Genomic DNA, 16,085 nt, shown 5'->3' with positions numbered 1-16,085 from the left:
GATCATAGGATTTATCCTAGAAATTCCACGGGACCTCTGCGGGTTTTTTTAACACTTCGGAAGAAGCTAATTTTATCAGTAATTCGGAAAGGTAACCTTTCCGACATAGATTGACGCCTGTTTCCTTTTCCTGACCCTTCCCAGTCCTTCTCCCTAGTCGTCAATTATCGCTTTTCGTATAGGTGGGTAGCGCATTAGCAAAGGTACAAACTCTAGGAATGTTCATTGGCGGTGGTGATCGCTTACCATCAGGCGAACCACCAGCTCAGTTGACCGCTCTGACATAAAAAAGCACAGGCATGACCCAATTACGAATAAACTAAAGCCGAAAGTCTGCTCTTGTCATTGTATTAATTTTAATAATACGTTAAATATTAAACATATATTATTAACGTTGCTCGCGTTTAACAAAAGTTTCGGTAGAAACCCGTAAAATTAACAAATCAGACATGCTAATGTGGTGCTATGTCACAACACCACCTGTTACCAGTATTAAAGGACGATTGTGAAAGTTCAACAAACATACGTCATAAACAATGTAATACATTTTTGTAATTTTTGTAAAAAAACATATATTTGTTGGTCATCTAACCAATTAGATACGTAAATGCCTAATCATCATGTAATATAACGATGAATATAACATAAAAGTATAATCGACTTGATAGCCTCCTCCCTTTTTGAATTCGGTTGAAAAGCACTAAGAAAAGCATCTAGTGTAATAAGCATAATATGTTTGTTTTGGAATATACATTTAAAGTATGAAACTGTACTTTAAATAAATTTCCATCATCATCCGCGGCTCAGTTATGTACCCTGTGCAGTGTCATAGGCTGTCTATACGAGTGTATGTGTTTAAGCCATAATCTATCCCAAGATGTCGAGATTTTTTGTTCTTGGACACATCAGGTAGGTCTGGGAATTGGCCAATATCCACATTTAATTTCCATAAATGATAAGAGTAAGGCAGAGCAGCGTTTGCCGGGTCAGTTTCAGCTAAAAGCTGAAAAGTTTGTTGCTTTGTTTTTTTGAAAATGATACGTTCACGTTTGTGATTCCTGAGTGTTATAGGCTATATACATACTACAGGCATACATTACTAGGAGTAAAGGAAAACTAAAGAGAAAAAAAACCTTAATTAGCGAGTCTCTAATAACTATATCTATTATTATCAGTCTGGGATAAGTGGGCTAATTAAATTCCATGTTTTTGAATAAAAATTACACTAAAAGTTTACATGACTCGCATATCAAGCTAACTAAAGCTTGTTAAAAATGATGCGCCTGTAGGTAAAATCGAGTTATCTCTACACGTTATTGCTCAGAATGTTTTGGCAGACGTTAATCATTAGCCAACGCTGCAGTTTTAGCGCGCAAGCTGGTGAAACAATTTAAGGGCTATCATTTAGGGCACATGCACCTAACGAATAGTATTTTGGCCCGTGCCAAACTAGCGCATAACTATTACATATTTAACAAGCTAGTGCTAAAGTTGGGTACTAATTTAGTGATAACTGAAGTGTTTAGCTCTGATGTCTGTGGGTTTCTCTTGTACAACGCGTTATTTGTTTCCCAATAAAAACTTTATTGATGTGTTTAATGCGAATACGATATTACGATTGCTAATTAAAAGGAAGAATATTTAATTATTTGAATAACTGTGTAATATTAACAGCGTAACTAAATGCAAAGCCAAATGTACGTCCGACATTTGAGATATTTATAAATGAATATTAGTAATATTTATTGAGTAAGAAAGCATTTCATAGAAATTATAATGTAATCCTCACCCGTGTCATAATTGCTTCAACGAAGATTGCTTCGTAAAGCTTTATGGAACATCGGTTAAAACTACCTTTGAATTTATGCATCTGCTTCTATCAATTTAATTTTAAACATAAACCAGCTATTGAAATCTTTCCACAAAAAGGTGATCACGAAAATCTACATTTAAAAAATAAACATATGATCAGAATATGGAATATATAGAATAAAATTTAGGAATTAGGAGATACGTATTTACTGAGGTCCTATCACAAATGACATAAAAATGGGTATTCTGTTGGTAACTGTTCCTACCAAACCATTAAATCTATTTGTTTGTTTTTCGTTTTTCTGTATTTGATTTTATCTTCTGTGTGTGCAATAAAGTATTATATAAAAAATACGATCATAAGTTTGTACACACACAGATACACGTCTAATAACCCCTTTTTACGTTAAAAACATTTAACTATTCACCTGTACTTCATACAAAGAGTCTTAACACGACGTCTAAACATGATAATCTAAATCTAATACACAAGTTCTTAAGTTGAAACGCGCAAACATCTGCAATTGACACGTTATTAAACGTTAAAACAGTTCAATCAACGCGACAATCCCGCACATTGGATGTCACGTAGGCACGCCGCAAAAACCCGCTAACGTGCGCGTGACAGCTGGGATGAGCGTGACACCATGAGCAGCGATACTACCGAAAACTATGTGCGTTTATTACAGTAGTTTCGAACGTAGAGCGATATTTTGTGATTTCATAGGAACGGTTTATTATTACATTATATATTTCTATCCTATTTCACACGCATCAATTTTCGTTTACCGACGAGAAGCAGCAGAATTTATTGTAAATAAAATAGAATTTTAATAGGCGTGTGACCATAACACACAAACAGAGAGACAATTACATTTTATAATGGAGTGTACATATAAGAACTTCCACTATTACTGGCCTTTACAAAATTTGTTATACAATGTTCCAGCAAATTATAGCTCGCTGATTTTTATAGCTTTCCATTTCCATTGGAAGAGTGGTCTAACCTCAAGTATGGCGGCACAAATGACCTGTCACCCGCACTCACCGGCCACTCGATACAACTCTGAGATTTACCTGCTAATTGATGCTGTTTGATCCTTTGATTTTATTGTTCTATTCATTTTGAGGTTATAAATTATAATTCTTTTAAATTGATGAAGAAAACAAGTTAGGTTGAAATATTTTAGTGTGATATTTGATTGTTCTAAAAGGTATATAAATGTATCTCTTATCTAACATGTGTATAAAAAAATTAAGCCCGATTAATAACCTTTTTTGTGTATCCTGTATACATGGAGTTTTATAAAATTATCATCTGATAAGAAAGCACTCTACATACTGTAGACAAAAAATTTACAAAAAGAAAGCATTTAATTATCCGATTTAGTTAAATTACTTAAGTATGTGGTAGTCGAGCACGCTTCAGCAGGAATTGGGCCAGCTCGCACCGGGGAAGTACCATACCCCCACAGAAAACCAGCGTGAAATAGTATACAGCTGTGTTTCGTTCGGTGAGTGGGGGAACCGGAGGCCCATATCCTTTTCCTCACCCTTCCCAATCCTTTCCTTTATTTCATTCGTTCATCCTTTCTTCATCCCTCTACAATTTAAAGTCGACAAACCATTTGTACAAGTGTAAGGTCTGCAATCGACCTTACGCTTCTCCAAATGTTCATGGGCGGTGGTAGCGCTTACCACCAGGCGACCTACCAGCTCCATTGCCGACGGTGACATAATAAAAAATAAGTTCCATTTTAGATTAAGATAAGGTTAATTATGAATCAAGGGTAAATACATAATTTTAACGCTAAAAGACAAAAAAAATAATAATTATTGTTACATATTTCTGCAAATAAATAGATCAAAATAAACAAACTTACGGATCGCTAGCACGGCGCTTCGCCCCCGGCTCGGCGGAGCCTTGCTGTGCGAAGATGTCACCTTCCCCGCTAGCTTCTAGTATTAGGTGTTCGTGTGACCTAATGTACTGGAGAGGAGTCTGAAATAGACCTTGTATTTAATTGAGTCCTATGTAATATGAAGATCTGGATGTTTTCTTGTGTTTGAACTGGGTCTGTGAGAACTGGGTAGTTTAATAAAAGGAATAACTAACTTAATTTTTTTAAACAGTTATAAATGGTCTATAACAAAATTTTACTAAAATTATTATATGACAACTTTAAATTGAACAATAAGTCTGGATATCATTCAGTTAATTAAAACTCTACATTTAATAAATAGCCTAGGCTGTTAATGAAACAAATGATTAAGTTAGTTAACTATGCCTACATGCTTTGTCTATCAATGCATATGTGTATATCTTAAACATTTTAATGTGTGTATGTATGGGTATTAATAAATAGGAACATTCTAGCTTTTTCCCTTGAATTTTCTTCGCATGGTTCCCAAAAAGTCTATGTGCTTACCCAGACTGCAGTCTATTCGCGTACAAAATTTGCTCGTTTAAGAGTAACAAACATACATCCATATTACAAAATTTTATCTATAATATTAATAAGTGTGTACACGCACCAGTTTCCCTCGCCTAGCCCTCGCGTGCAGGTCTCTCTGGGCTAGGGGCAACAGTGCCCGCAGGAAGCCCGGCACGCTTGCGCGTAAGGGATAGTTCGTGCACTCCTGTACTCCTGATTGGAACTCCTCCACTGTTACTACTCCCGCCTGGTGTGGATTAATAGAATTTATAATAAACGGGTTTAAATGCTGACTGATATTTGATGGGTATTTGTTAAGTATCGTTTGAAAAGTAAATGCTTCAGGTTACAAATACGTTTGAAAGTTTAATTTACTTTTCAATGACGTGAAATGGCCTAATCATTGGATAAATTACTGTTAGATTTTTTTGGTTCAACAATTCTCGATTGAATTTAACCATAAATAAACTTATACATAAAACATTATCATCGTATGTAAGTTGTATCTTTTGTAATATTTTATTAATGACAAAACCTTCCAAGAAAAAATATTTTTATTCCTTTAACTCACCACCAAATTAAATATCAGCTGGCGGACACGCTCTCCAGTATCAGCACCAACGTCTGTTGCAAACTGCTGCAGCGCTGAGAGGAACTTGCGTAGCCGCTGCAGCGCGGGAGCGCCGCGGGAGCCCTCTGGGAGGGGAGGGGACAGGGACTCCGTGGACGAGAGCGCGGCTATAAAAGAGCGGTAGAGTTGGAGAAGGGTAAAGAAAAAGAGTTTTTCGTTCATTTGTATTTAGGACTAGCTGTTCGCCCCGGCTTCACCCGTGGTACATATATAGCCAATGTCACTCATTGTAATTGCAGCTTTCTAATGGTGAAACAATTTTTGAAATCGGTCCAGCCGTTCACGTGTGATGGCGTGACCAAGGGAAATAGGGATTCATTTTTATATAAATAGATACTTAATAGAAATGCTAACTAGCTTCAAACGAGTATCCTAATGAAGATACTGGAGCTTAACAGAGTTGATATTCATCCAATTATCGTCGCGTACATTGCCAAAACTTGTATATTTGTATTTAATCGTCTCACTAAGACTCGACTTGGTTGGACTAGGCTAAGGACTAAGGATCGATCCCTATACTATAATTTCATGGGTTTTTTTTTATGTTACAGTCGGCAATGGAACTGGTGGGGCGCCTGATGGTAAGCGCTACCACCGCCCATGAACATTTGGAGAGGCATAAGGTCCATTGCAGACCTTGCGCCTCTACAAATGGATTGCCGACTTTTTGGAAAGGGACTACGGAAGGATTGGCGATAGGAATAAAGGAAAGGACTGGGAAGGGTAAGGAAAAGGATATGGGCCTCCGGTTTATCCTATTACCTTAACTTAAATGAATTTACGAATGAATGAGCGAGTTCAAAAACCTTGTAGAGTAGGTGTATATATAGATGCTGCGGATTTTAAAGAATTTAAAAAAGTGTAGTAATAGAATATTATTTATTTATAAGTTTTCCTTAAATTAAAATAAGTATTTTAGATGTAAGAGGGTAAGAACCGTCCTTTTTAATTGTCTTACAAATTTACTTTGTGTTCGTTAACTCATCATCATTGGCTGATGCCAATATGTTCCCACTGCTGGGACACAGGCCTCCTATGAGCGTTCAGGCCATAATCCACCACGCTGGCCAAGTGCGGGTTGGCAGATGTCACATGTCGTCGAACTTTTTAATTCTTGGACATGCCGGTTTCCTCACGATGTTTTCCTTCACCGTTTAAGCAGTGGTGATGTTATCCATATGCGCAGATAAATTGAAAAATCAATTTATTTCCTGCACGCTCGCCCGGCCTCGAAACCCGACTTATCGATTTTGAAGTCCGAGGCTCTCACCACTGAGCCACCACTGCTTTGATAAGTATCGCCAGGATTAAATAATTTCCCTACGTGTACTCTTTATGAGATCAAGTGAGACAACTCAGTTGATTCTATCATTAAAGCGTATTTGTATTTTAACTCAACTATATTTATTTTGAAATCATAAACATAGTTTAAAAAGCTATATTAATTATTTTGAAATATTTCAGTATTTTTTACCGGATAACTTAAATTTGTAATGTTAGTCTACATGTATCTAAAATTGCTATAAAATAATACAGAATTTAATAGACCATGCATTTACAACAAGATATATATTAAACAAAATTACCCGTGGTACCGTTGTTCTGAGGGGTCGGGCTCGGTGGCCCAGGTGTTGGAGAAGACCTGGGCTCCTCGTGCTCTGGGGATCTACGCTCCTTGCCTGATGTGGTCGCTGCAACCAATATATCATATTATACGTTTCATCTATACTAGAATCTATACTAAATAAATCCTCAGATTTATTTTTTATTTGTTTGGTTGAACGGGCTAATCTCAGGAACTACTGGTCAAATTTGAAAAATTCTTTCAATGTTAGATAGCCCATTTATTGAGGAAGACTTTGGTCTATATGACATCAGGTACTACGTGGTTAAAACTGCGGGGCACAGCTAATAATTATATGAAGTTGAAGAGTTTATTTGTTTCAACGCAAGTAGCTGATCAATCTTTTTAGCTCTACCACACCGAGATTTTTTCTTAGTCACTCCCGGATCCAACACAGAACCTACCTACGATCACGCGCTAACCCCTGTACCAAGGAACAGGTCTGATATAGATGGTGATATTTATCAATACAATATACATCGACGTCCAATCACAGAACGTGATCCCGCATTTTGCGATCGATTTACTAATATTGACGCCTTAGAGCTGTGTGCTCAACCTGCAGCGATAAAACCTTATAACCCCTATCTACACTAACCAATCGTCCCGGTTTCGATCGAGATAGTGCTCTAGTTAAAGAATCAGGGTTCATAAAATCCGATAAACAAGGACAGAAAATCAATCAACGATATTTATAAATAATTTTTATAATGCTGTAAACTAATAATTATGAGATCAGTAGAAATATCTAGCTTATTCCTGAGTTACGTCACCAAAGTAAAGTGCTACCACCGCCCATGAACATTTGCAGAGACGTAAGGCCTACCTACTTTAAAAGTAATGATTCATGCGGAGGATAAAAGAAAGGACAGGAAAGGGTAAGGAAAAGCGACGGGCTCACTAAACTTCATTTACCGTACAAGCCGTAAGATTGTGGAACTCACTACCAACAACGATTAGGCAAGCCCAATCTTTATATACATTTAAATCTCTTGTTAAGGATTATTTTCTATCTCCATAATGTTGTTTTTGACTCTGTTCTATGTTATATTGCTTTTCTCTCCTCTATTATTTATCTCTCTTTACTGCATTTTATACTATTCTTGCTCCTATATGCATTAATTTCTTTTCTATATATTTGTACACTTTCTTGTATGTATTTATACACTTTCTACCTTTCCAAAATTTATATTTCCTGTATCCAAAGGTTGCCTGGAAGAAATCGCTTCAAAGCGATAAGGCCGCCAAATTGTACAATAGATATTGTTTATTGGTTTTGTCAACTGTATGTGTATTGTACATTAAAGTGTAAATAAATAAATAAATAAATAAAATGCAACAAGCAATCAAATATTGCATATAGTGTTAGTCTATATGAAAGTGGATGAAAAACCGTGAGGCGTAGTTAGTTATAAAAATACATGTCTCGTAGGTATAGATTATAAGTGACCCCTGATGAGTTTCGTGTGCTTGCATAAACAAACACGCTAACTCGCTGACATCGAACGCAAATTGATTGTAATTCGGCTTAAAATGTTTAATAGTATTAGGGATTTTCGAAGACCTCGCATTGAGGGATTTATTATTAAATTTTTAAAAAATTAGAGAAAACAAGCATCATTACCTTAATTTGAAGGTAAACTTTACACACTGGCAACTATGAACTATGAACGGTTGTCATAAAACATTCATTAAGAAAGAGATAATAATATATAAATGCAGTCCCATCAAGATATTGACATACAATAATTAAATTCTTTGTTTTTAATCACAATAATATGGTAATTTAATATATAAAATTCTCGTGTCACAGTTTTCGTTGCCATACTCCTCCGAAACGGCTTGACCGATTTTGATGAAATTTTTTGTGCATATCGGGTAGGTCTGAGAAACATCTATTTTTCATACACCTAAATGATAAGAGCAAGGCAGAACTACATTTGCCTGGTGCAGCTAATATAAAACAAAATATTGAAATGTGATTTAAGTTTGACAGTTAAAAACATGTTTTAATAAAAGGGATAACGGATAACGGCCTTAAATTGTTCGGAAAAGTGTTAAAAGTAAAATTTTTCGATGCCTTCCGGGGTGGGGTAAATAAACGCAGATTCGTTACACATTTATGCAATTTACTTAAAACAATTTAACATATATTTATAAGCATTGATTCTCTTTAAAAATATTAACTTCTTAATATTCTGTGAGCTTTCAAATACACTTTCTGTGCTTACCAACCTAGAAAAGAATTCAGGATTCAATGAAGACCTTAACGTTTAAAAGTGATTTTTATTGTATAAAATTTTCAAAAAATCTTTTGAAATACTGTGACGATCATATTAGTGGCGAATCCATTTAATTCCTATTGAGAAAAATAAATATTTTAATCAGACTGCTGTTACAATAATTAATAATAAGCCATATTTATAATATTACAATTATGTTTATAATTTTATAAATATAGCGTTACAGTTTGATTGTTCGTTTGAGCGCGCTAATCTCGGCTACTACTGAACTAATTTCAAATATACTTTCATAATGGATTTGTACGTGATCCCTAAATGCTATAGGCTATATATCATGGCAGAAGATGAGACGATAAGTCTTGAATCAAATACTTAATAACTAAATAGAGTGTATACCAAAACGTCACATGAAATTTGTTTAATTTTTACGATATGTGTATTAAATAGCTACATAGCTAGCTGCGCCCCGCGGTTTCACCCGCGTAATTCCGTATCCCGTAGGAATATCGGGATAAAAAGTTGCATATGTATTATTCCAATTGTCCAGCTGTCTACGTATCAAATTTCATTGCAATCGGTTCAGTAGCTTTTGCGTGAAAGAGCAACAAACGCACACACATCCTTACAAACTTTCGCGTTTATAATATTATGTAGGATTTAATACAATATATCAATCAGAAAAACTTACAAGTGAGCCAAATTTCTGTGTTCTGATGGAAAAAGCCAAGTCCTGCTGATGACAGAATAAATAAAAGTTTAGTAGAGCTAGTGGTGTGCCAAGTGCGGCGCGCGTGCCGCCGACATGCCCTCTGCCACTAGTGATGTGTTATCGACTATCGATAATTTTGTTGTTCTTATGCTAGTTACTCCGCTAGCTCATTGAGCTTTAAGGACCGTCGCGTACGTTTAGTCGCATAAGGTCTATAGTAAATTTCATCCAGATCTGTTTTGCCATTAAGTACTTGTGGTGTGGTTAAGTAACAAATATTAATTCGGTTTTTGTTATCAAATTCCTCGTTTAAACAATTATTTTCATTTCCAATTTTTGTTTAATTTAACGTTAAATATAATACAGGATGCCAATTTTTAGAGACGTGCGCTAGCAATTTTTTAACCAAGCCACGTAAAGAACCTAACGAAAATTCTCATTAACTAGTCAAGTATCCTAGAATTCTATTTATAGCTAAAGGGATAGAATGATCTCAGTAAATTATTTATAGCTGGACGGTTTGATTCTTGTATTATTAAAACAAATCATGCTTCTAAAGCGCCCTTCACAAAAATTATTGTCAAGGACCTAGTATTTTCTTGTGTTTTAATAACATCTCAGTCTCCCCGTGACCACGCTCGCTGTAAACTGTTCGAAACGTCGGGTTAATAATATATTGAATAAATCGCGTTTAAAATCCGTTAAAACAGTTTTTAATTTCTAAATGTCAAGGACCTATTTACTTGATATATGCAATTCTGGTATTACAGTGTTAGTTTTAGTAATATTTTATATATCTATTCGACGGATATTCGAATCGGTGATAAATAACTGGCGGTAGTATACATATAAGTATATTAATAAATAATACACATTCAATAATATATTTTGGTTTATCGATATTAATACACATCACTACTCGTTATCGAGTTGGCTGCGCGTGGCAGACACCTCGGGGCAGCTTTCATCTCGCAATTACTACGAAAATATTTCGTAATCATTCCGTTCTATGATATTGTACTGTCCGTTTGTTCGTCACTTCCTCTAATTTAAGTTTTACAATCTACTAGCTGCACGCCCGGGTAGTAATTTATCGTAATTGAAATAATATAAACTATCCTATCTCTCAAGTTGGATCGAACTGCACATGGTGTGGGAATTTTATTATAATTGGTTAAGTGGTTTAGGAGTCCATTGAGGACAAACATTGTGACACGAGATTTATATATATTAAGATGTTATAAGAATACTTAATTATATTTTAAAATTTAGGAAGAAAGAGAGAAAGAGAGAAAGAGAGAAAGAGAGAAAGAAACATTTATTTACTGTTGAGATGTTCTCAAGGTTGTTAGTGTTGCCACAGATAATATAATACTGTACTACGTATTGCATTATTGTTTATCTTATTATGTGTTAAATATATTTGTATTGCTATTTATTGAAGTTTGTATTAATATAGTATACTTGTAGGAATCTTAGCCCCAAAATGAATTTCCAATAGTTTTTTCAGCTGACATTTGTGTGTAGATTATTTTTAGTATGCGTGGATACAACCAGCCGTCGGTAGTACGATGTTATCTTCTGTCTACGCATTGTTATTTTTTCTTGTATGCACGCTTCGGCATGAATTGGGCCAGCTCGCACCGGGGAAGTACCACACCCCCACAAGAAATCGACGTGAACGGTGGAGCTAAACCCCGTTTCCTTTTCCTCATCCTTCCCAGTCTATTGCTTCTTTCCAGTCGCCAATTCGCCTTTCATTATTCCATACCCCCTAAAAATCGAATACTTAGTGCATTCGCATAGGCACTGCGAATGCACTAAGCCTTTGCGAATGTACACGATAAGACTGATTTTACCTATTTCAAGTACCAGTCTCTCACAACCCTAGATAATAAGGTATCCATCCAATATAGTATTATATTAATTTTTTCAGTGGATGACTTATGCCCTATTGACAGTGGATGTGTTCAAGCTCATTGAATCTATGGTTTTTTTAGTAAAATAAAAACAATATATAATTATAGCCAACGAATAAATAATATTGACTAAAAAAACCTGTTCGAATAAAATAGATTAAAATTTCGATAATGTATTGAGTTGACATTTGAATTTATTGAAAAGAAAGGCATCAAAAATCATTCCTTCCCGCTCTCGCATAGACGATATTGCCGCCAAAATGTAAATGTATTTGCCATCAGCTAACTCCGGCTACTGTACCTGAGGGTTGTCAGAAAGATATAGCGATAGCGACAATATCCTATCCTACTATTCTACTTAATATTATCAATGTGTAAGTTTGTTACTCTTTCACGCAAAAACTACTGAAACGATTGCAATGAAATATGGTACGTAGATAGCTGGACAACTGGAATAACATATAAGGCACCTTTTTATCCCGATATTCCTATGAGATACGGACTTACGCGGGTGAAACCGCGGGGCGCAGCTAGTAATATTATATATGTGTATGTTTGTTACTCTTTCACGCAAAAACTACTGAAACGATTGCAATAAAATTTGTTACATAGACATACCACACAGGCAACTTTTTATCCCGATATTCCAACGGGATACGGACCTACGCGGGTGAAACTGCGGGGCGCGGCTAGTATTCTGTATAATAATATAATCGATATTTGTATAAAAAGGGGTTAAAAAAGCACACATCAAATTAACAAATTAACGTTAAACCTCTTTATTCATAACAATATTTTAATGAATAACAGCTTTATTGAAAATCACTTGCAAGTGGTTGGTGGACTGTTTTGACAGTTTGATGGGTTGCTGCTCCAGAGTGAAGCACCCTCCATATGCCTCCATATGACTTATTGCGGTCGGCATCTAGTACCAAGATATATTATAACACTGGCTTACCCCGCGGCTTCGCATGCGTTAAATTCTGAAAAAAAAACCCTTTCCCCTCAATTTTTTCTATGTTATTGTACAGTTGTATTGTATTGTACAGATTTATATAAATCTTCCACTTGAATCAGTCTATCCATTAAAAAAAGCATAAGATCTAAGCATACGGACAGCGGAAAGCGGCTTTGTATTGTACTATGTAGGGATTTGGCTAAGATGATTGTAATAAAATGTACTATTTTAAGTACTAATCTATCTATCACTACTAATGTTATAAATGTGAAAGTGCCTCTCTACGCCTATACTACTGAATCGATTTGGATGAAAATTGGTACAGTTTTACCTACTAAAAACAAAACCATCCTTTGTCCTAATAGTTTCAGAACCGATAAGGGCAGGGGATAGTTTATCCGGGAAAGTCACGGAACGTGAACCATATGGAGAAGCCCGGGACTGACTTTTCCTTTGACTACCCAAAGATGGTTTATCACGGTAAAGTATCCTAGCCATGACACTCTCTAGTCTCTTAGCTATCGACAGACACATCACATAAAATATTATCATAAAATCGCTCCGTTATGACGTGAAAGAAAGACTAACAAACACACTTTGACATTAAAATACCTATTAGCATAGCCTTAATTTTATATAAAGAGGCAAAGAAACGATTTATAAATAGGGAAAAACAAAGAGAATACGTTTGTATTTCCATGTGAAATAAAAATAATGTTTAAGAGTTGGATCATAATTTATGAAGGTAAATTATAGCTGTTAAGGCATAATCGATGCTCGTGGTATTGGCTGTTTATTAATCATTCACGACTCAGGCTATTAATCATAATATAGAATAAAACTGTGTGTATGTTTGTCACGAGTCACGTTACACAAAGCACCTTACTACAGAAATATATTCCATTGATTAAATTATGTGCTTTTACATTAAATTTTCATGTCTATTTTCTATTGAGAATGTTAGTTTTCTAGACAAAGGTTCCTTCAATGTTTATACCAAATGTATATGTTTCGGTTATATTGTCCTAAGAAAAATCAATCAGTATTGCCCAGAGAAACACGGCACTTAGAGAAAACGGCTAAATATTAATTCCACAAATTATTCCATTATCCAAAATCCTGCGTAAATGCAAGTCTTAACTGTTTAATATTTATATTTTATAAGAACGCTTTAAAGCGTTCGGAATTTAAACATTCTATTAAATGGAAAGCAGAAATCGTGCATAAACAAATTATAAAAGCAAAATCAGGAAAAGTGAGGAGCAATGATTGCGTAGGAGCGTTTCTGCTCCATGTTAGCGACAGGCGCACAAAAATGTACCGTAAATAAATTACTGCGGCCGTCAGCTACAGGTTATAATTTATAATGTTGCTTTGACCGCGTTATAAATCTTTTACAATGTTACTTGCATTGGACGTGGATAGCTGGTACAGATTTTAATATAGTTAAAACTTGCCCACAATCAAACTTTGATAGGAGTTTCAGTAAAAGGTAGCAGTAAGTAACACTATACTAGGTAAAATGTCCCTCTTTACTTTAATGTAACTAATTTGTACATACATAAACATATTTCATCTTATAGAGCTACAGCTACAGCTACATATTAACACACATATATAATATAATAATACAACACAGTTTTGGCTTTACATCTAGTACAAAAGCATGTGACTCTACTTTTTTAGAAAATAATTATTATGTATGTGTAAAACAGGTCACCAACGTCCCTGATACCATTTCGTATACTAAATGAGACCAACGGCCAACAATTTCCTGTCAAACAAAAAAAGAATCACGCCAAATAGTTAAAACTTACGGAGTTATCGAGTAACACACCGAAATAAACGATATACAGTCAAATTGAAGAGCTCATTGTTTAACATTTAAAACTATACTCTGTAGGTATATGAATAAGATACTAAATACCTAAAATAAAACATTTTTTAAATCGCCGTCTACACACTTAGCTGTTAAGCATGATGTATACAATCATCTATGCACAATAATCGATGAGGGGTGTTTGTAGAGCAAACAGTGTGAATTATCTACCGTGAGAAAGCGCCGGCTGGCCGCGCTGTGTACATGAGTCGTTCTGTCGTGTCGTGTCGTGTCCGTGTCGGTGTCGCAGTCGTGCTGGATGTATACAAAGAATGGGATTCTTCCTTTGTGTGCAGACAATTGTGTTTAGATTTGGTGAAGGAACAATTTAATTCTTTCTTTTTTTAGACTATCGAATGCTTAAAAGTAGGCGTGGTGATGCTATATGAAAAAATATACGTATAAATATGTAATATGCTAGAGAGATTTCAAATTTCCTTCCCCAATTCAACCTCATTTCGCCTCATTTTTAAGCTGGAATACCAAATTTTAATAAAATGAATTCTTCAAATAAACATACCCAATCAACATATAAACTGATCTACAGCTAATTATTTATATGCCTTTGTAATAATAGGTTACTATGAATATTTAGAGCTCAACGACACCCTAACTTTTTGCTAACTTATTCACGTATTAATACGAACGAATCTTTGAGTTATTTATGCCACAATGATAAAGTATCTATCTCTTTCTGTCTCATTCAACAAGTCAAGTCAACATTGTTAAATCCTCTCCATTTTGACCATGAATATAAAACAATGATTTTCACTTAATTATATAGTAAATAATAATTCATATACCTTTATATGTACTGAATACTAAGAGAGAGCGTTTTTTTTTGTTTCTTTGAACGCGCTTATACTAAACAGATTTCAAAAATTCTTTCACTGTAAGATATATACATGTTACCTGACTGTTATATTCGATATATTATGTACCACGGGCGAAGCCGAGACGGCCAGCTAGATACAGAAACCACAATTGAATAAATGTCAACTTAATTCCTTATGTGCGAAGGATCTAAATCGCCTCAATACATTAATATTCCTAATTGACAGAATGTCAAACAGCTTTTCTAGTATTCATTCATTTCGAATGAATAATTGTGTGATAATGCTCACCTGTGTAATAACAGCCCTTGTGTCTGATGTTTTGTCGGCGACTCCGCCTCTTGGAAATGTTTATAGACTAGCCACACGTCCTTGCTTTGCTCCACTTTTGAAGATAATTTAATATAAAATAATTGTCGATAATTTCGGTTGGTTTGAAGTCAGCTTTTATGATCAACGTTCCGAATGAATAAAGCCAAAGTATCTGTTATCTGTGAACGCTATGAAATTATTTATAACAGTATTTTTAAAGGGCTGGAATATCGGTGATATTTTATTAAATTAGTAGTTTTATTAGTTAGGTGTATGTTGCTTTGCATTCCTATAATTGGTGGAGCATTTATTGCTAACAAAACACAATTTCTGCTAAGAACATAAATAAAGTGTAGGTGTACGATGGAAATTCGCACGTAAATGACGTATATGCAAGCGAATATTATATATTACAGGATTATTATTATGTATATTATATTTGCGTAGAATATTAATTCAGTTCTAAACATCCTTCGATAAATCAAAAGAAAAACAATGATAAATTTTAGTAGCGTGATTACTATTTCAAAAACGCCAGTAATTATAATGATAGTCACATACTATTGAAATAGGAAAACACGAAAAGCAACAGGGCGAGGCTAGTATAATTAAATATTGATAAGTACATCGAATTCCCTGAAACTTGCTCACAATTTCAGCGTTTACTTTCAACAAATACTCTTTATAAAATCGCTCATTTTCACAGATATATACGACGTCTAGATGAGTT

At 34.9% G+C, this 16,085-nt stretch overlaps 1 protein-coding gene across 1 annotated transcript in view; it reads right to left on the bottom strand.

Annotated features, from left to right (window-relative positions):
• Nucleotides 1–16,085, bottom strand: part of LOC119836997 (protein CBFA2T3) — a 50,601-nt gene that overhangs the window by 6,759 nt on the left and 27,757 nt on the right. The window contains exons 3-6 of the mRNA XM_038362475.1: nt 6,465–6,569; nt 4,819–4,985; nt 4,348–4,494; nt 3,696–3,814 (exon numbers count right to left, since the gene is read on the bottom strand). Of these exons, the coding sequence (XP_038218403.1) occupies nt 3,696–3,814; nt 4,348–4,494; nt 4,819–4,985; nt 6,465–6,569 (538 nt within the window). The remainder of the gene's footprint in view (nt 1–3,695; nt 3,815–4,347; nt 4,495–4,818; nt 4,986–6,464; nt 6,570–16,085) is intronic.

This window comes from Zerene cesonia, chromosome 26 (genome assembly GCF_012273895.1).
Source record: "Zerene cesonia ecotype Mississippi chromosome 26, Zerene_cesonia_1.1, whole genome shotgun sequence".
NCBI lineage: Eukaryota > Metazoa > Arthropoda > Insecta > Lepidoptera > Pieridae > Zerene > Zerene cesonia.
This window is presented reverse-complemented; position numbering and strand designations above follow the sequence as displayed.